The sequence below is a fragment of the Zootermopsis nevadensis genome, unplaced genomic scaffold (genome assembly GCF_977971745.1).
Source record: "Zootermopsis nevadensis isolate Lab colony 2312 unplaced genomic scaffold, Znev_1.0 Znev_ptg000008l, whole genome shotgun sequence".
Taxonomy (NCBI): domain Eukaryota; kingdom Metazoa; phylum Arthropoda; class Insecta; order Blattodea; family Termopsidae; genus Zootermopsis; species Zootermopsis nevadensis.
The window spans coordinates 2,125,926-2,148,331 of NW_028259140.1; the positions used below are offsets into that span (position 1 = coordinate 2,125,926).

The 22,406-nt window shown below is 37.2% G+C and overlaps 2 protein-coding genes and 1 long non-coding RNA gene across 4 annotated transcripts; 1 reads left to right on the forward strand and 2 right to left on the reverse strand.

Annotated features, from left to right (window-relative positions):
- Window positions 1-1,638: 1,638 nt before the first annotated feature.
- Window positions 1,639-21,014, reverse strand: LOC110835160 (uncharacterized). Its single transcript, XM_087344645.1, has 6 exons — window positions 20,988-21,014; window positions 19,371-19,479; window positions 3,038-3,190; window positions 2,691-2,918; window positions 2,131-2,248; window positions 1,639-1,770 (listed from the first exon to the last, which is right to left on the reverse strand). Exons 2-6 carry the CDS (start codon window positions 19,468-19,470, stop codon window positions 1,764-1,766), a joined length of 606 nt encoding a protein of 201 aa, XP_087200771.1. The 5' UTR covers window positions 19,471-19,479; window positions 20,988-21,014; the 3' UTR covers window positions 1,639-1,763.
- LOC110835152 (uncharacterized) lies at window positions 4,463-12,054 on the reverse strand. 2 transcript variants are annotated; one of them, XM_087344644.1, is made up of 5 exons: window positions 11,930-12,054; window positions 11,488-11,724; window positions 6,826-6,996; window positions 5,741-5,980; window positions 4,463-5,451 (listed from the first exon to the last, which is right to left on the reverse strand). In XM_087344644.1, exons 1-5 carry the CDS (start codon window positions 12,021-12,023, stop codon window positions 5,438-5,440), a joined length of 756 nt encoding a protein of 251 aa, XP_087200770.1. In that variant the 5' UTR covers window positions 12,024-12,054; the 3' UTR covers window positions 4,463-5,437. The 2 variants fall into 2 exon arrangements, with proteins under 2 accessions (XP_087200770.1, XP_021930776.2); XM_022075084.2 differs by lacking the exons at window positions 4,463-5,451; window positions 5,741-5,980; window positions 6,826-6,996 and having other exon boundaries at window positions 11,287-11,724.
- LOC147874448 (uncharacterized) lies at window positions 12,060-13,874 on the forward strand. Its single transcript, XR_015534033.1, has 2 exons — window positions 12,060-12,829; window positions 12,927-13,874. It is a non-coding gene; the product is annotated as an uncharacterized LOC147874448 (long non-coding RNA).
- Window positions 21,015-22,406: the final 1,392 nt, after the last annotated feature.

Here is a 22,406-nt window from a genome sequence, read left to right on the forward strand (position 1 = left end):
ATCCACACCTCACGTGCACGGATCACCTCTCCCGTTGGCTCAGGAATTTTGACCTAATCATTTGCTGTCATACTTTCACTCCACGGCATTCCATTCAATGTCAAACGTAATCTAGACGAATTGCTGGCGGGATATTTCTCGTTCTTGCACGGTTCACAGAACTAAAGAATGCTAGACAATGCTCTATAAAAACCTTTAAAATGTCAGTAATAGATACGTATTCGACAGTGTAAATTTTCATCGGTAAAGGCAGATTTTAATAAAATCCACTTGGGCCATCAACCTCGTTAAAACTCGCCGACGTTTCAGGAACCATCTCTGTCCCCATCATCAGGGCGTGTGATGCGACAACAGACGTCCTGTTGACAGTGAGGCGAGATTTAACTAATTGGCACAGCTGATAACCCGAGAGGATTTTATTAATTCGATCTTCCGTCAAAGTTTCAGATCACACAAAATGTTGGTGTCTTCTGCGATTTTTTTTTTTAAACCAAGGTACATAACACAACCGAAAGATATCTAGTGGTTAGCATTTCGTATTCGGTAGGTCCCGGGCTCAAATTTGGGCCCAGAAAAGTTATCCTGATCGAAGTTATTCTCAGTTAACATCATTTAACAGATGAAGGCTACTTAAAATTTTGAAGCCAAAGCTCACCTATACAATATTTAAGAACTCAGCCCGTACCGCAAAGAAAACATTAAACTTCACCATTAAAGAGATAAACTGGTTAGCGATGTTTATGGAAATAGTTACTGTTAACAGTGTGAATCATACAAAACCCATAAATACAAAACTGAAAAGGTTGCTGATCGTAAAGCAGCTGGTATATATAGTTACCATTAGGTTTTAGAGGGTTAACGATGTTTGTTTACGTACACAGATTACAAATCGTGTCGAATGTTAGAATGACTGTAAACGACAAATTATAACATGTAGAAGGAAGTGGCAGTGGATTATTTTTAATCACCAAATATTGTTGGAATGGTGATGGAATAGTGATATCTCGGGAAGCGATGAGAAGTAGCTATATTGTACTAATCGATAATCAAATCAGTCACGTTCTCGTTGCGCCTGCCATCTGTACACTGAAAATGTTAATACTACAAATTCTGTTCCCGTCGGCTGCAGCTCAGTCGATCTTGGGGCTCTCCATCCTCTCAGCAGATGCGAAAAAATTAGACGAACATTTTCAACTTTATCATATGAAATTAGATGTTTATAAAAATTTAAAACATGACATGAACATTCCCATTTCTTCCAGTATCCTTTGGGTTCGACTGTGGTATTCTCATGTAAAACCGCGTTAAAATAGGAGTTTTAATTACTTAAATTATTAATTAACTTATTTCTAGTAGGTTGTTAAAGAAAATTAGGATTCTCATCGGAAATAAATCGATTTTAAGTCGATAATTAAGCGTAATAATTATAAGCAATGGTAAATTAGAGATGAATTAAGCTTCGGAGAGGATGTTTTATTCTGAAACAACAATCAATACTGAGCGTGCTATGTTTCGGAAATTATTTGGGTTATAAAATTTAAACATGGCCATAATTTGTTAGAAAATCTTGTATATTCACGTTTTAAAATACGACTATTCTATAGGGAAATATGAATTTCATTTAAAGTGAATCAGAACTGTAATGGAATAAAGAGTTATATTTGCTATAATACAGCCATGATTTTCAGATTGAGATAAAAGGATTTATTTTTAATATTGAGTAGATCTGTCCCACAGGGTTCCATCTTCATCTTATCATCATCTCACGGGCTGAAACAAAATAGAAAACATATTTTGTAGCAAAAATTGGTCCTTCAATTGTAATCCACGTTTCGATTCCTGGCATATTTACAGATGCCTTACAAAAATGTGGACACCAGGTAATAACTTTAAGTACGACCGGCTCCTTCTGAATCCCTACTGTCCATTACCCACGATTATTTTTCCAAATCATGACACAGTATGTAACCTTTACAGTTGGAAAAACGTCGTTAAATAAGATACCCCGCTTTGTATCAGGGTGGTCTGAGGTTTGAATCTCTGTCGAGAGACTGGTTGTAGTAATTTGCGTGTTTTCAGATACTGACTAAATTTTTAATTGTAAAATTGTTACGTCAGCAAAGTACTTACTAAACTAGATGGGCTGGAGGATTGATGGCTTCTCGAATTCTGCCATCAATTTCGTCCAGTCTGTTCTCCAAGTGAGTCCTACGCCACAGGTAGTAATAGAAAGACTGGGTCACGGGTCCTGTCCAACAGGGTGTGCCAAAATGTAACAAGTTACAGGTTAAATCCTGTGGCAAGGCTAAGTTATTTGGGAACGACATTATTAAAAAAATAATTTAAATTCGTGATTAAGAGCGGGAAATGCACAGGCAAATTTGAATAAGAATTTGATAGCGTAGGGCCACCTTAAAAGCACAGGAAGAATGTTTGAGAAAAGTGGTCTGAGAAAATATTTATAACAAGGGAAGAAATGACTACAAAGTACACAATTTTGAGCTTCATATTTGTTATCAGGATGGTCAAATCCAGGATGACAAGTTGCGCGAATCAAGTAACACGCACAGGGAAATAAGAAATGCATACAAAATTATCGATGTAATATCTGGAGGTTAAAACGACTACTTTGGAGACATTGCTGTAGATGGGAGGATAATATTAAAGTGGATCTTGGTGACTGGCCTTACCGTAAGGTCGGAATGGATGTTCGTACCATCTGAAGGTGCTCTTCACGGGGGACAGGTAACTGCCCCTCAGATACGAAGGTAGAGCCTTTAATTCTTCGATGTGTGGGCGGAGGGAGGGGTATCTCCACCACCAGGGTTCGCGGGAGATCTTCGAAAAGGGATTTTCATCGAGAGGCTGTAGAAGATCCGACAAGGGACGACGCACGCCAGGAGAGTAAACAGGATGACCTGCAGCAAAGGTCAGGTCATGTCGTGTTAGAAGGAGGAAAAATCATTAAGACATCCAGAACCATTCGCTCTCACCAAATTTAGTTTATAAATTTTCTGAGTGCATATGGCGTCTTTACCTTCTTCAATTGGCGTCGGCTCCCTCACTCGTTGAACTCTGGGACGAGTCCTTGTAAAATTTTCCTCACACTGGTAAAGGTTTACGGTTTGATCCAGATGGTTCAGATTGGATTCTAAGGACTTCTTCGCATTCCTGAGTCTGAAGATTGGGTCTAGACATCGGACAAAGAAAAATTAGATGTAAAGTACAAACTTTAAAATTCTAATGTTATAATAAACTATAAATACACTGCTAAAGCAAATGGTATAAATAGGTACCACTGTCCTTAAAGCGTTAATTTTCCCGCCAACATTACCACACACACATTTAAATGGCGCAAGAAAGCGTTAGACAAACCGTTTTTTTATTTGAATAACATTAGACGTAACGGAATAACGTTCACTTGTTTATTGTTAGCAGCAAAGACAAATTTGCCCCTCACGCCATGAAATCGCCCAAACAAAGCTACTGGAATCCCAGATCTCGGCATTAGATGAAAGCGATTGGTTAATTTCACGTTCTGAATGATTTAAAATCAGCGAAAGATCCACTCGTTAGTATTATAGATGATTTAAGCCTTTTAGTTTTAATACAGAAGAATGATTTTGCCTTAATGTTAGCAGTAGTCTATTATAAAGCTGCTGCAATTGTTATTAATGAAAAACCAACAATTGTTAAGCTTTAAATATATCAATATACTATAGCGTTCGAAGTCTATTAACAATTAAGCAATACAATGCCAAGCGATTATCCAGCAAGTTCCATAAGTAATGGCCTTACTATTGTTGAAGTCTTCATGTTGAGTTAGGACGTCCATTGTCCTCCGTGTCTATTAAATACATCACACACGTCCAAGATATAACTCGTAATAAAAGTTATTATAGTAATTGTCATCTTCTGCCATGGATTGGAACCTCTGACCTGTTCATAATTGGAACTGATTCTTAAACAATTCCGCCTTCAGGCGTTGGTACGACTGAATCCACTCCGTGACTAGGATTTTATTCTAAAATCCCAGATAGAAATTATTATGCAATCTATTGTTCTATGGATGTGATTTCCTCTGTGCAAAGCCGTGTAATATTCTAGCGTATCAACGTTCTAGAGGAACGTATTGTATTCAGCCCTGAAGATGGAGACTGTAAGATTCTCCGAAACGTTGATATCTTCCAACGTCGCCAAATACACAACAAGGTGTTCTTCTTAACACTACATATGTTACAAAAAAAATATATTTGCATCATTCTGAAAGACATATCTTCAGTTTTAAATTACCAGAAAATTAAAGGAATATAAGTTTTAGAAATGGATCACATGTTATAATGCCTATAAATTAAAATAATTCAGGAAATCAATGACAAATAAATGATTCAAATTCTTAATTACATTCAATACATACAAAGAAAACGTTTCGGAAGTTGAAAGTATTTTACAATAACGCGTGTAGACAGAAATCTTTTGTTTATTTGTATAAGGAATTTTACACACGTGTACAATAAATATGTATATCATTTGGTAATGGACAGATTATTTTACATACGATATTCATAAGCCAAAATATGTTTAAAAAAATATATTACTTGTACATGATCAGATGTTAAAACACCATTTTAAGTGAATGTCATCACCTGACCTTGTAAATGAATTTCTGTCTTGGCAGTCGAATAAATAATCCTTGCTGCTGGTTGTGTTGAAGTAAAATGGCGTACGTTTCTGCTCATTGTTTCTTGTTTGCATTATATCAATCTCCGACTTCAGATATTTCTCTTTTATATTCCTTTGAATATGTTTCGAGTAAAAAGTTACTGAGTCTCTTCAGGACTAAGATATTAAAACCTGAAGTGAATTTAATCATACATACATTAGCTTTTATATAACATATTCCAAGTCTAATTTTTAAATTATAGGAATCACTTCTTAACAGGTTGTTGAGACAACCAGTGGACGTAAACAGTCATCTATATTACAATGCTGTGAAACCAAACAAGGGATGACTCTTAATACGGAGAACATGTAGCTATGAATATTACTTTTTTTTAATGATTTACTCCAACAATGATGCATACATATAACATTCCAGTGGATAATTAAGGTTTGTTTAGCCTTTATATTGGAATTATACATTTATAACCAACAAGTGACAATGAGTCCTTCTGCAAAATGGCGGGAGGAAAGGTTAGTTATATCCTGACTCGCATTCCAATGGAATTACTGAGTTAGTAATGAGATCCAAGAATAAATAACACTAATTATAAGACGCATAACAAACGTGTGTTAACCAAATATGAGAAGAGTTAATTTAACTTGAAGAATTTTGATTTGTGTCAATTCAGAACAGGATACGTGAGTCTTTTAGCTCTTCAACACAACCAATGATCTGTAATATTGAAGTGGCGCTGTCTGGCGGGAGGTCAGAGAATCAGTAGATATGAGCTGGAAAAGACAATAACAAATGAAGATATAATAGCGCAGGATACGAAAAACATACATTTTCTTATTCTTACAAATGTCGTTGAAGCTGAAACACACTATTTCGGTCTGTTTTAACATTAAGGGCAGGCTTATTGTATCTGACTCTAACAGGTCTGATCAATTAGCAACATACAAAATGTAAAATTCGCAAAATAATGTATAAAACCTGCCCACTTGTAATGTTTACAGAGACATGGACATCAAATGGATGACCTCAGCAATTCCAGAGAAAGAAACAAAATTCGCTTACCAAATGGCCTGATAGGATGTTGTCCCCATAGATAGGTCCTCTTGACGGGAGACAAGTAGCTGTCACGTAGATAGAAGGGACTCTTATGCCAGCTGAAGGGCAAAGTGTAAGGACGTAGAGAGGGGTAAGCCCACCACCAAGGGTCGCTTGTCAGTCGTGATAGAGGAAGGAAACTGGAAGGCTTAAACAGCTCCGTCAAAGGACGTCGCGTGTACCCTCCCCGACTGTAGATAGGCACACCTGCAAAACAGAAGTGAACAGTTCACCGGTGACAGAATAAGACGGCGTTAAGTTTAAAAATTACAACTGAAGTATAATCGCTAATTTACATCCTGTGCTCCGTATTAAGTATAAGAGCTAAGCCTTAAGTTAACTTGTATAAATTTTTTTTAAAAAAAAAATATCAAGCGAGATTCATGAGGACTTTCCGAAAATGGTTTTACGTTTCTTGAACTTTAAAGACTTACGCCTCTTTGCATTATACACTATTTTCCTCAGGTACTTCTTTCCGAAACCTAAACAAGTATCGGTTGAAGACGGAAGTAACCTGTTGAGATTTTTCCCATCATGCACTGCGACGCCCAAGTCGACGATAAGAAGCCTTTTTCTGTTATCAGTAACCAAATTGAGCATGGAACAGAGTCCTTTACTTCAGAACGAAAGGTCTTTCGTCCTCTGAACCACAGTTCGACTCTGAAGCAGTCCACACCCTGAGGGTTTTCTCTAGGGGGATATGCAATATGCACGACTAGGCTCACTGATGCTCCAGAATGACCTCGGATAATATTAGTGCAAGAATAACCTACGTTAAGTGTCGTAAAGGAAAAACTTTGAAGCCTTATTTTGATATTATTTTGCCATCTACATCTAGGTCTTCGAGGTATTTATTTTCTTCGTGATCTGTGACTAAAGTCAAAGGCGTAACTAATTTTTCTCCTTTCACAATAATTCTAGCACGGAAATAAAAATCAAGGTTTAGTCCAAATCTGGTTCTGTTTTCTGTGTCCAGTGTTACTTAACAACAACAAAAAAGTACAATTATTTCTTACATGCTTTGGGCCATTTCAGGATAAGTTGCGACTTACCAGCGTAGTTGTAAGCAACTTTGTCCTTGGGTTCAGCTGAGTAGGACTCTCGTTCGGGCAATGGTGCGATGTGTCGCGCTATCAAAGGACTCTTGCTCGGATACTGACGATCAATGTCCGCCAGGCGATTGAGGTGGTCGTCCCAAGCCTTTTTTGCGTCGTACACAGGCGCTGAATGCACACCACAACACATTAAGCAACAAAACTAATCACCAATCGCCATTCGCGTATGTTCGCCAAAATTCTGCCGAGGCTCTGTAGACTCTGGAATTTTCTTACCGGGGTCATGACTCAAGTCTTGTAGCTAGACTACAGAACGAAACTAGGCCGTCGGTTTATCGGTATTACATCTTCAGATCCCCACATGTATCAATGACGAAAGGTACCACAAGAACTGTACTGGTCTAGCCATATTATGTATCTGAATATGTAAATGTCCCCTTCTTTATACAGCGACGAGTATGAAAATGGCTGTATTTTGGGTCGTCACGCCGTGTAGTGTCGTAGAAATTAGCCGACGTTTCAGAGGTAAGTACTGCCTCAATCAACAGGGCAATGCGAGGCAGTTAGCACTCTAAAAGTTCAGTAAACTTTTTTTTTCCAGATGACATGGCTTAACATCCTAAGAGGCAGTCATATTGACGATTGAATTTATTATAAATGTGTTAAAACATGCAGGTGACGCGGTAATTTTTCATAATTTGTTAGTGTAATTAATTCAGATGAACAAATTTTTCATAGATAAAATTACTATCGTTTCAAATGGCACGGTCCTTAGACACTCCTCGAAATTCTGCCTGCATATTTTCTTTCCCTTTAAAAAATAACTCAGACGGCACCCCCAGAAAACAAAAGTGAAAAAATATATGAGCCCTAAGTTTCACACATTCCGTACATTTTAATATGATGACGGTCGGATAAAATTACAAATTAATAGAAGGAAGATAAATATTTCTTTCTCTTACTTCATATATTTTTTTATTTATTTTATTTTTATTTTCCTGCAACTGTTTACGCCTCTGTTAAAAAAATAAATAGAACACAAACATCGGGCCCCTTACACTCTTTCTACACCATGTCCCGTCTTCGTCGTTCTTAACAACTTTTTTGTCCATAAAGGGCAAAATAAAGATAGAAAAAAAACTATTGTACAGGGTGTCTTTAAATTAGTGGACGACTTAAAAGGAGTCTAATTATTTATTGATAACACATACGATATCTTATGAACGAAAAAAATAGTCACACAACATTCAAGTTTCTTTGCATGTGGTCAACGAAGTTCACACGTGTTTCTCTTATGTGTAAAAGTGATAATTTCGTCTTTCAAATCTTTCGCTAATTTAGGGAATCCGGTATGTCTTTTATATCTTCCTTTCTTCCTTCCTCGGAGAAGAAAGTAGATTAAAAGAAATGAGAGTTAAGAGCGATAAGAAGAATAGAGAAGGAACATTAAACGAAAAGAGGAAAAGAAAAGAAAAGAAAAGAAAGAAAGAAAGAAAGAAAGAAAGAAAGGTAATGCTTCCTTGGCTTTCTTTACTCCCTGTGGCAACATTTGAATAATATAGTAAATGAGAAAAATAGTCACGCTACGGGTTTCCCCGATCGAAACCATGGCCTTCCGAGCACAAAACAGATGCTTCGGATGTAGAACGGCTTAACCTCTGGGAAATCATGTGCACAGTATCCCCTGAGATAGTGTTATCACTTCAAATGTGAACGCCATCAATTTGACTGTAAGGGCATATCGAAAATCTTCATTTCATGATATCAAGAAACACGATTAATGATCTTAATCCAGTCAAGGCAGATTAAGGGTACTTATCTCAAAAAAAATCCCCACATTCCAAAGACTTGGATGCAGGGTCATTTTTAAACGTTTGATGGACCGACACACCGAATTCAAGCAGAATGTCTGACCGCCCCAATACCAGGAACTTCTAGAGTCTACAGTGCAAAATATGGCGCAACATACAGGGTGGGTTTAATATCTGATATAACTAACGTTTCAAAATCGGACCCCCAAAACTGCAACAGAGGTTTCTTGTCGTGATGGCTGTTCATAAAGTCACTTAATTTTCCGAAAGGCCTTATTCCCGTTATATAACTTACAAATCTTTATAATGCTCTAACCCTCTGAGGCTGTGGTAAGAAGTCCCTAGGATCTACCCTGCCCCCATCACCTTCAAACGATCTGTAAATATGTGTCATTTGCTTCATTTTGTATTTATAGAATTCATATAATTTTCACTGTAAACAAGAAATATTTTCCAAATAGCTTTAAAAAACTGGTTCCTGTAATGGTAACGTGTTGTGTTTTCTTTGCGGTAGGGACTTAATTCTTATATACTTAGAAGCGATTCGGCTTCAAACGATTAACACTAATTATATAAGCTAGCGACGTGGGCTTTTGGATGGCTAATTAGACCATTGGGTTAAAGGACCAATCCTGGAGCATCGTCCTTTACACAAATCACAGGACTCATTTCTACAGCCTCAGTAAAACAAAGAAATGTAAGTTTCGTACGCTCTCTTTCTAATTGCAGGCAGTCGGAGGTCCGAACTGTTACATTTTACGTCAAACATTGTCTACAAATACAAATAAATCACACATCATTCAACAATCTAATATTTTTGAGTACTTGCAGGGCACGTAATGAGTCCAAACACGAAGTCATTGGATGATCACAAAATAATAAATGAAACCACAGGATAACGCTCAAAAACTTTTAGATGTACCGTCACAAATCTTTTTATTTTTTTAGGTTATGTTAAATGGTCTCTGAAACAGGCTTCAATCTAAATCATGCTCGATAAAGAAGGAGGATGCATGCTCGCATGCACAAACAGAGTTGCCCACATCCAAACTTGTTTACAGAGGAAAGGGGGAGAGTATCTGTTAAGAATAAGCTCTTACCACCTGCCATTACAATATCTTCTCAAATATCTTCTTAGTGATCTTCAGTAAAGAACTGTGTTCAATTTCATATTCTATGAAAATGACGATTAAAGTTTAAAATTGAAGTATGTCCTCTTCTTGTACCAAATGCCATTTCTGGCAGTCGGCGTTTATAGCAGGTGGGCGGGGATAATATTAAAAATCTCGTTCGTACAAAAATGTCACACAATAATAATATGAACATCTTTTGCAGATTTGTCGGGTTTCTTGTCATGTGTGTTTCTGCAATGTATAAGACTGGCCTGAAAGGAAACGAGTTTTCAGCTCACCTTCTCATTGAGCCGAGTGTTATTTCTAGAAGTTTAGCGAGGGAAATATTCATTACTGGGATGGGATCTGGAAGGACACCAAACACGTCAACCTGCCATTCCATAGCTTGCATATTAATTAATCAATAAGCATAAAGCGAGTAATAAATAAATTTCAACCTAAATAACCTTAATTAGACGTTAAAAACATTAAGCAAGACAACGTATGCTGTGAATATGCAGGGCTTTAAAATACGCTAGGAAAGGCCTATTTACATGGTCAAAATTTCGTTTTACATAATTTAAAATATTAATGGTTTAAATGCCATCTTTTTTCAGTATTTAGGCTGTAATGTGTTTGTGGCTTAAGCTCTCTTTTGAGTGGGGGGGTGGGGTGGTCTGTATTAGAGTTTGATTGGTTATTATGCCATGCTTTAGTGGGATTATCGTCAGTTCCAATAAAATTGAAGCTTGACCATGTAAAATGGAAGAAGTGTTTGTTTGAAGGGTGCATTAATGCAAGTTTGAAAATTTACGTTAAAAACTGAAAAATAAAAAACCATTCTCTGTCAAGTGCTGGAAGCTGGAAAAATTAAGTAAAATTAAAAAAAATCAGCATCAGCTACTCACGAAAGCGACTTTCGGTAATCCGCCTCAAGAAAAATCTTCAAGCTTTTGACAGAGAATCGGTGACTCCACATTCCGTCGTTGTGGTCAAAAACATTTTATTGGCGTTAAAAATGCAGTGACCTAAGTACATGAACTTTCAAAACGGTTTCTGTCTTAGATATTTATATATATATATACATAAACCAATAAACATAATTTGATAATAAAACACTCAGCTACTAGTTTTAAAATATACAAGTGGAGATAGATAGAATGTTTACAAAAAGTAATAGTTAACATTGTAACATATGTTGGTTTGTGTATTTATATTCACATAATATATTATGTTTATATTATGTTATATAGAATATTCTCTCTAGATGTTTGTTGTCTGTTATTGGGTCGTGAATGTATTTATGCTCGTACACAGGACGGCGGAATATTTAGATTGGCTCGGTCTAGTCAAGGTTCAAATTAACGTACGAGGTATTTTATTTTTCCAAGACCCTTAATTAAGTATGCTTAAGTTTTGAAGTGTGAAAATGGCTGATTAAGAATTGTACAAAAATTTCCACTAAGATTAGAAGCAAAAGCATGAACAAAAAAGAAACGATATAATTAAGTAAACTACTTCAAACCACTTTCAACTGTTTCAAAACGAAGCAGGACTCCCGATCTCTATGGAGACGAGAGTTGGTCGCACAGCACCCGAAGAATCTATGTCCCACCCCAATCCCTGCATTGCAATGTTTCTGGATGTTTCTCGACGCCCCCCTGACCCCCCCAAGGCCCCCGACCCCCTTTCCGAGACTGGTGTGGGCCCACAGCGCGGATCCGCTCAGTACGTACCCGGCCTGTAGGGCGCCGGGTAGAGGTTGCGCGGTGAGTAGCCGTAGGTCTCGCGAGATACGGGCAGGTAGCGGTAGCCCGGTACGGAGATGCGGTCTACGGCGTGGATTGGTTCGTCGTAAATGGACTTGCTGTAAGGCCACCCGCTCGACAGCTCGGGGAAGTCGGACAATAGCGGCCGGAAGACGCCACGTGGACGGGACGAGACGCGATCATGAGCTCGCATATCGTCCGTGCCTACAACAGGAAAATCCACATCAGTTTTACGCCCACATGGTTTAGGAATAAATCCCCTCTTAAGATACGTCACTTATGCTCGATTATGCTAGGTGTTAACGTCTGTCAGCGGAACATTTTTGGAATCAGAAACCTCGCACCAGCTCCTCTGTTGCTGAGCCTGGTTTAATTGTCACTGACTTCATAAACTTGTTCATTTACTAACCTTTTAGAGCCCTCACGTAAGACTGCCAGAACCTCGCTTTTCTCTGTATCGGCTCATTCCTGCCTATGATATCCAAATGGTTCTTCAGCATCATGAAAATTGACGGTGGAAAACTCTCGTTCGAATTTGTACTGCAACAAAAAGTTTACAAATCATCTTCATAACCCATTAAAATGTTTAGAACTTTGATGAATTTAATTTGACAACGTCAAGACCATTTGAAGCAGAATCTCGTCCAATTAATGTTTAAGAATTCGGTCCGCAAATAATATGATTATGTGCTTTGTTATGATTCTCAGAAGAAAAAAAGAGCATTAACCACTGACCTTTGTAATGAAGAACTGTTGCGTTTTCTTTGAGGTAGGAGCTGTATTTTTTCATTATTATTTGGATACTTTTCATCCTTCGTGGAATTATTTTTGTGCTACGACACGCGTTTAAGACTTGATATGCGCCTCTAGAGCATGACTCAGATTACAGGACAGTGGATGAGAAATGGAGAACAGCAAATGGTCGTTTGCAGCACCTGCTAGAACTCTTTCTCCTATCACGAGAAGACAATGTGCTCTGAAAATGCAGTTGCACGACGAGTCGAGGTTCGGAATACTTGTGTCTTGCCTAAGACGTGTCAGAAATTTGCGGCACTCGCCCCATCCATTGCCAAACGAAGATTAGTTAATACGACTCCGATAAAACTATAGACTGATGCAAAACTCATAGCAGAGATAAGGAACGCATACAAAATGAGGTGAGGTTTGTGAGTGAGAGGCAAATTGAAGTGAGGTTAATGAGTGGGGGTGAGGTTTGTGAGTGAGAGGAAAATTGAAGTGAAGTTAATGATTGGGGGTGAGGTTTGTGAGTGAGAGGAACATTGAAGTGAGGTTAATGAGTGGGGGTGAGGTTTGTGAGTGAGAGGCAAATTGAAGTGTGATTAATGAGTGGATGTGAGGTTTGTGAGTGAGAGGCAAATTGAAGTGATATTAATGAGTGTGGTGAGGTTTGTGAGTGAGAGGCAAATTGAAGTGATATTAATGAGTGGGGTGAGGTTTGTGAGTGAGAGAAACATTGAAGTGAAGTTAATGATTAGGGGTGAGGTTTGTGAGTGAGAGGAACATTGAAGTGAGGTTAATGAGTGGGGGTGAGGTTTGTGAGTGAGAGGCAAATTGAAGTGAGTTAATGAGTGTGTGATGAGGCCAATTGAAGTTTGGGAGTGGCATCGCACTCACGGAACGAATTCTTTTTGTATTTTGTATGCACTAAAGGTTTTGTACGTATGAACGTTGGCACAATTCCATACGACACCAAGAGTTTTGGTAGAAGTAAAGTGTAAAGTCATAGTCGGGACAATCACAAAGGAGATTCACTGGTGACTTTTAGCCGCAGCGGAGATCGCAGTCTTTGACCACTTGGGACCGCAGTTTCGAATTCCGTTCAGGGCATGGAATTGTGCCAGTTATCTTGTAATGCCGTCTTCTTTAAGTACAGACAAAATGGTCTTTCATTTAAGAGGTCGTCCTAAATGAACGAGTTGAATCGACGTAGAAACCGTTAACTAAAAATACGATAGAGAATAATGAAATATAAAGAAACACCTTCCTAACTAACCTTTAAATAGCCATCGGTAACTATATGTACCACTTGTTCTAACAATCCCGAGTGTATTTGTGGATTTCGTACGATTCTCAGCTGTTATTTGCTTGAAAAGTTTTAACCTATCTCTGTAATGGTGAAGTTGGGTGTTTTCTTTTAGGTACGGACTGAATTCTTAAATCGTATCATTTAGACGAGCTTCGGTTTCAACTGCGTGCTTCTAATTCAAGCCTGCCAGTGCCTATAAAATAATTCCGCCCTAAAGCACTTACTAATAGTCGCCCTTCTTAGGCTAATATCGGGATTCTAAATCGTGCACTAACGGAGTAATATCATATTCACATTCTCCCCTACTCCACTTCCAAATGATTTACCTTCATTAAACCTATCTGTACTCAGCCTGTTTACCTTCGTAGCTGCAAATCAAAATTTGTTCCTCCCTCCACCCTCCACCCCCCGTTTAAAAAGTAGTTCCTACCGCACTCTTCAAATGTTTTTATTTCATTATCCCATGAATCACATAAATCAAGGATCAGGGTAACACTAACAAGCGCAAATATACACTTAATGTTTGCAGTAAAATGTTACTTTATCCAAAAGCGAAAGGAATTAGATTTCAGCCCTGATAGTGGAAGCATTATTTTCATCCGAAACGTTTGTACCCAAACATGACACCCGAGTAGACCTCCGTGGAAATAGTATATACCAAGTTTAAAACGAACTGAAAGCAAAATACAATTAGACTAATAAAAAAATTGTGACGAAACTTAATTTTGTTATATTACGCAAATCGAGGGTTGTATGTGTGTGTGCATATATATATATATATATATATATGTATCCAGCCGTGATCTACGTCAAAGTATAGTGTGACAATATTTCTCGCATAACCAGACATCTGTCAAAAAGTATTTTTCATCAAATCCAAAAGAAATCTCATCAGTTATGAGAATGACATCGCATCTGATCCCTTATTTAGGGTAGCCTCAAAATGAACAACCTTTTATTTTATGTTTTGGAGGGACTGTACCGATTGCGTTCTCGGATGTTAGTAGAGGCCATTCGTGACGTGAGTGATGGCCAGAAATAGCCTCGAAAGAGACCCTCACCTTCTAATTATAGTCTCTGCCCTGCTGTCTGCTCCCATACACAGCCCTCCTGATTGTGTTACAGCGAAAATTGGGACAGGTTCGGGCCCTGCTCTACTACAGTCATATTTAACTTCTGAAAGCCTCGGTCAATCTGTCCTAGTTTTTACGCAATCATTAATGCTCGGTAATAATATTAAAAAAAATTATCATTTATCAGGCACGGAAATTTTGACAAAGTCATTTCTACCTAGAAGGCGGACACAAACTTCAGGCCACATTTATATACAGACGTATCCCACACTGACATTAAATGACAAATAGTTATTATATATCCCGCTAATTATTTTTTTAAATTAATCATTAAAATTTTTAATTAAAAAGTATGACACAAACTAGTCGGAAATAAAGTTAGAAAAGTATAATGATTTTTCATTGTGCAACCATCAGCAGAAAATATATCTGTATGGATGAATTGTCACAACCCCGAATGTAAATCTTCAGTGATCTGACATTTAATCTTGTGCTTACATTTCTCCTTAGAAGTTTTAATGTCCGCAACCACTCGAATAAACCATCAGACGTTCTCGGTTTGTATTCAGAAATAAAAGTTCTGGGAGAAAATTATTATTTTAAATAATAAATTAACTAATTTATTTCCTAATCCATGTGCCTGAGCATCGGCACCTTTATTTATTTCTCGTTAATAATTCTATATATATCTCCTGAAGAATTACACATCGGACAAATTCAATGTTTGCCGAAACGTCCGAAATCCACCTTTAGACGGATCGTATCCAAATTTTAAACTCCAATCGCAAAGATCCCAAGCTCAAAAATAAGTAACTCTCGTGCATTGACTACCAGTGACCTAATTCCTCACGACAGTGAGAATATATTCATGAACTATCGCAGTTTTACTCAGAAATTGCAAAATCGTAAAAAGTTTTTTGTTTTAAGGTTACTTTCCCCACTTTGACGTAAGTAGTGACTTTGTAGTTCAAACACACATCAACATATTTCAATTGTCGGTATCAGTAATATTTAAGTAACCTATATCTAATTGCATAATTAGATTTATTTATACAAATTTTCCGTTTGACTTTTCGTAGACAGATTTTATCGTGGGTTATAAGTTACACGTGTAGAAATCACGAAAATGAGTTTTTTAAAAGACGAGGCTCAGAATTCCTGTAACAAAGTATTTTGGGTCACATTGAAAATTCTGATCTAATGGGAGATTGTTTCGGTACATCACAGTTGTGTTCACTACAAGTCGAGGACTCGCAGAGACAAATGTCAAAAATATTTAAAAGCAAATTAGCTTTTTTTTTTGCCAGTTATCAATGGATCAGGAGTTTATTAAATATAAAATTTATAAGTAGCTGTAATTTTAAAACGTATTTAGAATAACTAGACATAACAGTAATTATCAACTTTCTTTAGAAGCATTGAATTTAAGGAAGAATTAAAATTTTACGAATCATAAAACGGAAATAAATTAAAAAATTAAAACACCCCAAATTCGGCTGTTTCTTCTTCGTATTCCATTATTATCTAATTTTGGAACCTTATTTACTTTAAGAAACATTTTTATTATTACGAGCACAATTTATATGTTTAAATCAACTCCTTATTTCATGATTTATATACGTAAAATCACTTCGAAAAATTTTAACACTGCAATTATAATTATTTTTCCGCGTTCCTTCACAGCTCCGATGCTACAAGTCCGTTGATTGTCCCTTAGAAACCAAAATGCATTGCATGCAGGAAGAATTTAAGCAAATTACTCAATTCGAATTAGGCCTATAGTCACATTGTCTTTTTGCGGATTCAAAACAATTTCATTTCCTTTATGGACACTTACGTGTTATCGTTTTCGTATTTAAAATATTTAAATAGGGAAACAGAGGTTAAGTCCCGGTAAGTTACCTGTGTGCCGATGGCTGGTGAGTGCTGTAGGTAGGACCCGGACGACGCAGCTGTGAACGGGTGGAACTCTGATCTGAGACTCACGATGAGTCTGTATTCGCAAGACTGTCTGAGCGTCGCGGCGCCACGGGCGTCTGAGGAATGAGGGGGAACCAGAGGGGTAGTACGACGTTTTCAATTGAAATTTTCAGAAGTAATAATACTCTGATTGCGTGTAACTTCATTGCAGTACCAGGATGAGAAAACTGGTAGGCGAAAAATAATTATTATTGCTGTTCCGTTTCAGTTTATACGAGTTTATGTCCAATAGAAAGGGCGGCAAAATCTAAATATTTATATTATAATTATTCGCCATTTTGTTTTATGTTCGCTGAATAGTTACAAACTTCGTTTTGTACAAATAAACTATATTCTATGTTTGAATAGAACTTCATCTTCATTTAAATAAGAACTGTGTTATTTTAACACTCCACGTTTATATACGAGGTAAGTGTCCTTTTCGCAAGACCAAACTTATAGTACATTGTGCATATTAAAGTTTCCTGTGTTTAAAGAATCCACTGACTCTTAATAAAATCCAGAGTGTCTACCCCACATCCAGTAACTACCTTCGCTAATTTTAATACTTTTCTGCTTCACGATTACAGTGAAATATTCAATTCAATTCAATTATTTAAGTGCTCGACAACAGCCAAATAAGGCCAATAACAGCCAAGCACTAAACCAGAGTACAGGATAAAATATAATAAATAATTAAATTCATTTCAATAATAATAAAAGTAAAACATTACAAATACAAAAACAAAACAAACAATTGAAACTAAATATATAAATGTACCATAATAATAATAATAATAATTCAATTCAGTTATTGAATAATATTTCACAAGTAAATAGGCTAAATACGATACCTAAGTAATATAATTCAATTCAATAATTCTAAATAAAAACATTAAACAATACAATAATAATTATAACATTTTGATTTAATCGATGTTTTATATAACATTTGAGAACTAAAAATCTAGAGGACTGGTGATGAAAAACTTTCGCCGTACTTCACATGATCAACACATTCTAACGTAATTCAAAATATCAAAATCCTCAAGGCAGCCAACATAACAAGCGAAACTTGTGTTTCGAGGTTAATAGTCTCTGATTTACCGCTTGTGCTGAGCTAACCTGCTTGGTTCTTCGGATACGTTTCATATTGGGCAAGACATTACAACTTACATCAGCACATCACATTAATTAAAATCTCTTTTCCACTGTCTGTTAATAAATCAGTCTCATAATTTAATATTCCACAAGTTTCGCTCATTATCCCGAATTTTTGTAAGACAGCAGCTGTTAAATGCATCAAATCCATCTTACGAATTTCCAGTAGCCAGTTATTTTCCATACGATGGCTAAAAATAGAAATGAGTTTATACAACTAGAATGTTCTCTTGGCTCAATGCGAGCGAGCTTTTATTTGTTATTATTATTCCTTCTTACACAGAACAAGCAGCCGCTGTGCTAACCACAGATTCCATCTGAAGCCACGTTACGTACTGACGCACGCACAGCTTTGTCATTCAACGATCAAAACGCCCCCTTCAGAAAACATCAATTAAATAAGGACAAATTATAAGTTAATTGAATCACTCATGTAAACCCTCATGGTTAAATCGAACATTTGTCGTAAAGACGGAAAAAAAAATGTATTTATAGTCTCGACACCAAAATACGCTGGCAGAATATTACCCACTGAATCGTACGCGAAAATAAATTTACTTGGAAGGCAGTGACGTTCATCTGATAATTTTAAAATAGTTTAAAATTCATAAACAAGACATTTAAGGAATTGGCTTTGCTCCAGTCTTCGGGTTAAAGTACCAACATTGATAGGTTCGGATAGAAAGGGCTAATCCCAGTCCCTGGACCCAACATTCGTAATGCTTTTTCACTGGTAACAGCTCAACTTCAACTGTGTTAAAATTAAAAGCTTCATGAAAAGTACAAAATTTTACTAGAAAAAAACAGAAAAAATGCCAACTGGTTTCTTGATCAGAACCACTGTCACGCGACTTGCAACCACCTCTCACCCCACCACCGCAATAACAACAAAACATTGCAATAAACAGACTTTACAATCCCTGGAACAGAAACATATTAGTAACAACATTTTCTGACATAGATGCAAATTGCGTACCACAGCCTGACACTTGTAGAGCCATACCAGCTGATTATAACAAAAAATGGTTATAAATTTGGAAAACACCAGCTGAAATTGATAACTAGACGAGTCACAATTATTCTTAAAATTCTCAATTCTGAAATGTTTAAATTATATACCATTATACGACAGTCACATAATGTAGCTTATGTGTCATGTCTACGGAGGCTGGAAAATCTTTAGCCAATAAATGGATTTGTTGGACCATATTAGATAAGATCCTCCAGCCTCTTAATAGATGGAGGTAGAATGTATGCAGGGATAGAAAATTTTAATTTTTGCAAAATATTAATGTCGAGGAGTCTCTGATAATGAGGCTATTTCAAGACGTAATCATTTTGGGGCAGGGATTAGGTATTAATAGAAATTTGCTTTTAATCACTCTCAGTACGTCGTAGAATAAATATTTTATTTAAAAAAATCTTAATGTCTTTGCGCGATTTTCACTTTCCGATAAGTTTTCGAGGAACCTCTGAGTATTCTAGGGCATTAGCAGCAATACTCTGAAGTAGACGTACACGCGTTCTACAGATTTCTCCATCCGCGACTGACATGGTTCTCTACGCAGTCCTGGTTCTGTGGTTCCCCAGATAAATTGTCGTGCTCCTACCCTTCGATGAGGTCCCCTGATATCCTGCGTTTCGGCGACTTCCAGACAGAGGCTGGCTGACTGCCCCATGATGATCGGCCATTTCTCCTAACAGTTTCATTATGTCCACCTACACAGGAACAGGAAAACAGTGAATTGAAAATGTTGTCTGCAAATAAATATTCATCACCCTGATGACGGAGGCAGTATGACCTCTGAAACGTTGGTTAACATCAACCAGACTACACAGCGCAACAACCCAGAAGACAGAAATCTTCAAATAAACTTGTAAGCTGTTCATAATGATGATATATAGAAACTTAATCAAATTAATAAAATGGCATTATCACATAATGACCGCCACGGTGATCTAGCGGTTAGAACGCTGGCCTTGTAATCCTGGGGGGTCTCGGGTTCGATTCCCGGCGGTGCCCGAATTTATAACTTGTGTTGGGCAAGGCCGTGGTCTAGGCAACACGGAGTTTTCCTCCGTGGCATCCCAACAATTACTCCATTCACACACAGAAGAAGGCAATGGCAAACCACTTCTGGATCATCTGCCAAGAACGTATATGAACAGGTCCCAGTCCGAGAAAAGGATCGAAGGATCCTGTTCATATGGACCTGTCGTCAGACAGAACACTAAATAATAAAAAGGCAGTATCACGTAATGAAAGGACAGAACAGGAACCTAACGAGGTCAAATGGGGAGAAACATACGCTATATCTAGATGTCTGTCTTCTGGGTTGCAGTGCTGCTTCCGTCATTAGGGTAATGATGGATGCAGCAAGAACTTCCGAAACGTCGGTAAATTTGTAGCAGAATACACGGTGCAACATCCCAGCTGACAGCCATATTCACAATCGTTGCCGTGAGAACATAAAAAAATCTTACTGCAATGAACATAATTTGTCTCGCAAACTAATTCTGTTATTAGATTGTGAGAATATCAGATTTTCAGAAATGACGAAAGGTTTTTTTTTTTTAATAATTGTAAATTAAATAATTTTAAGGCGATTATTTAATTTTTGTGCCGCGTGTTCACAAAATTAAATGCTTTGCAACAGACATGTTAAACTGATAAATGAAACTTATTGTCTCTTAGGGGCCCCTTAAAAGAGGCGACTGTCGTAGGTTTTAGCTCGCCCATTTTCATCCAAAGCTCACATAAAATGTGGATTTCATTTAAACAATTTTTCCACTTTATATTATTTAATCCAAATAGCTATTTGAGGTGAATTTTAAACTAGAATTTTATTTAAAAATTGAGACATTTGGGGGGGCAATGTCCGGTCAGCGAGTTTACATAATTTGGTTTCATACTCGAAGAAAAAAGTGCATTTGATAATAACCTCGCGTGTCAAGTGTCATATCCACCCCTTTCGTCGCCTGTTTTACTTAAAAAGGGGGGGAAGAGAATATTAACGCAACTTATTCGTGGTAAAAAATACCAATTTCTAACGCTCAATAATTTATTTGTAGGCATATTTTTATTTGGAATCCACATATAAAATATAAGTAAATTACTACCCTTCACTGGGGACAAATAAAATATTTTATAAACGCAAAATTAAGTACTGATTTCCGGATTTCTGATTCCACGTGCAAACAAATTTCCACTCGTGAGCTATTCTTACCAGATATTTTCCAATGCATTTCCGACCTGAAACACGTGCACTCACATCACTTGCCCACTATAAACTAAATTATGACTGCACTTTCTCGGACAATATTTCAAGGTCCTAACACAGCACATGCAACCCCCTGCAACCCCCTGCAACCCCCTGGCGTAGCAGATAAGAGAAGGGGTGTAAAGTACAGACCATCCATAAAACATGAAGATATCTGATACAAGTTTTCAAACTGATATCCATTTAATTCACAGATTATTAAAACAATCGAAGAATTTGATATAGAAATCGATCATGGTATCGATTGTAATTCTGACGGCGTCCTAATTTCCCTATGCCATTAAAATATTATTATATAAACATAACTCCAGCAACAATGTGGTTTATAATGTGAAGGTCTCATTGTTGAATCATTGCCTCCTTCTTCTACAACAACAATTGGGTTGAAAATCCCTTTTTGACGTTACTGTAAATTGTATTTCGATTGGTCGGCCTGAACATCAACAAACCCAATTTCACTTTTGTTTCGACAGATGTCTGTCTGTGCTTATAGTACTCCGTGTGTGCGTTCATAATGTTCCGAGACACGACAGTATGATCACACAGTTCACCAAAACAACTTGTAGTAAGAAAACAAACTATCACTTACTCAGAAATTCACGTAAATGTAATCGGCGTAATTAATAAAAAAATTACGTGGAAGAATACGGTAGAAAACAGGGAAAAGAGAATTCACAAAAGGGGATAGATAAAAGGAATCATGGGAGACAAATATAAAGATATGAAGAAAAACATTCTTCCTCGACAATGGGCCTTTTACACAAGCAAAAGATTTGTATGCAGATAGACACTTCAATATTTTTTAGTCAAAACCCATTTTTACGACAGAATAAAGTATTTGCGAAGTATAACACCTAATAGGCCTATTTCTTACGTCAGATTGACAGTGACATGTGTCACTTGAAAACAAAAAAAAGTGCCTCCAATCTTAAAATTTGAGTTATTCTTTCATTGTCTGATAATGGGTACAGCCGACATTGTCGGTATTACCCGCTCATAAAACATCAGCCCTCAGTCTTTACAACGAATATCGTATCATTTTTCACTGGTGATACCAAAATCTCGCATTTTGTTACAATTTAAAGCAGAACACTTGGGAATGTTTGGCTTACATCTGGTACTTCAAGAAACTGACTCCTTACTTGTCAGCTCTTCAGATTAAAAATTATTTTGAGGACCAGACGTTTCTGTCGGAGTTAGTACCTATTATTCGCCTAGATCGCAGCTGACTCTGTGGGTGGGGTCCGTACCCCCCTCTCCCCCCCGGCCGGCCATTGGAACATGACCCTACTCCCTTATATGGACAGGAGCCAAAATGGAGCAGGGCTGCCAACCATCTCAGCGCTTTTCGAGATTGCGTGTAGG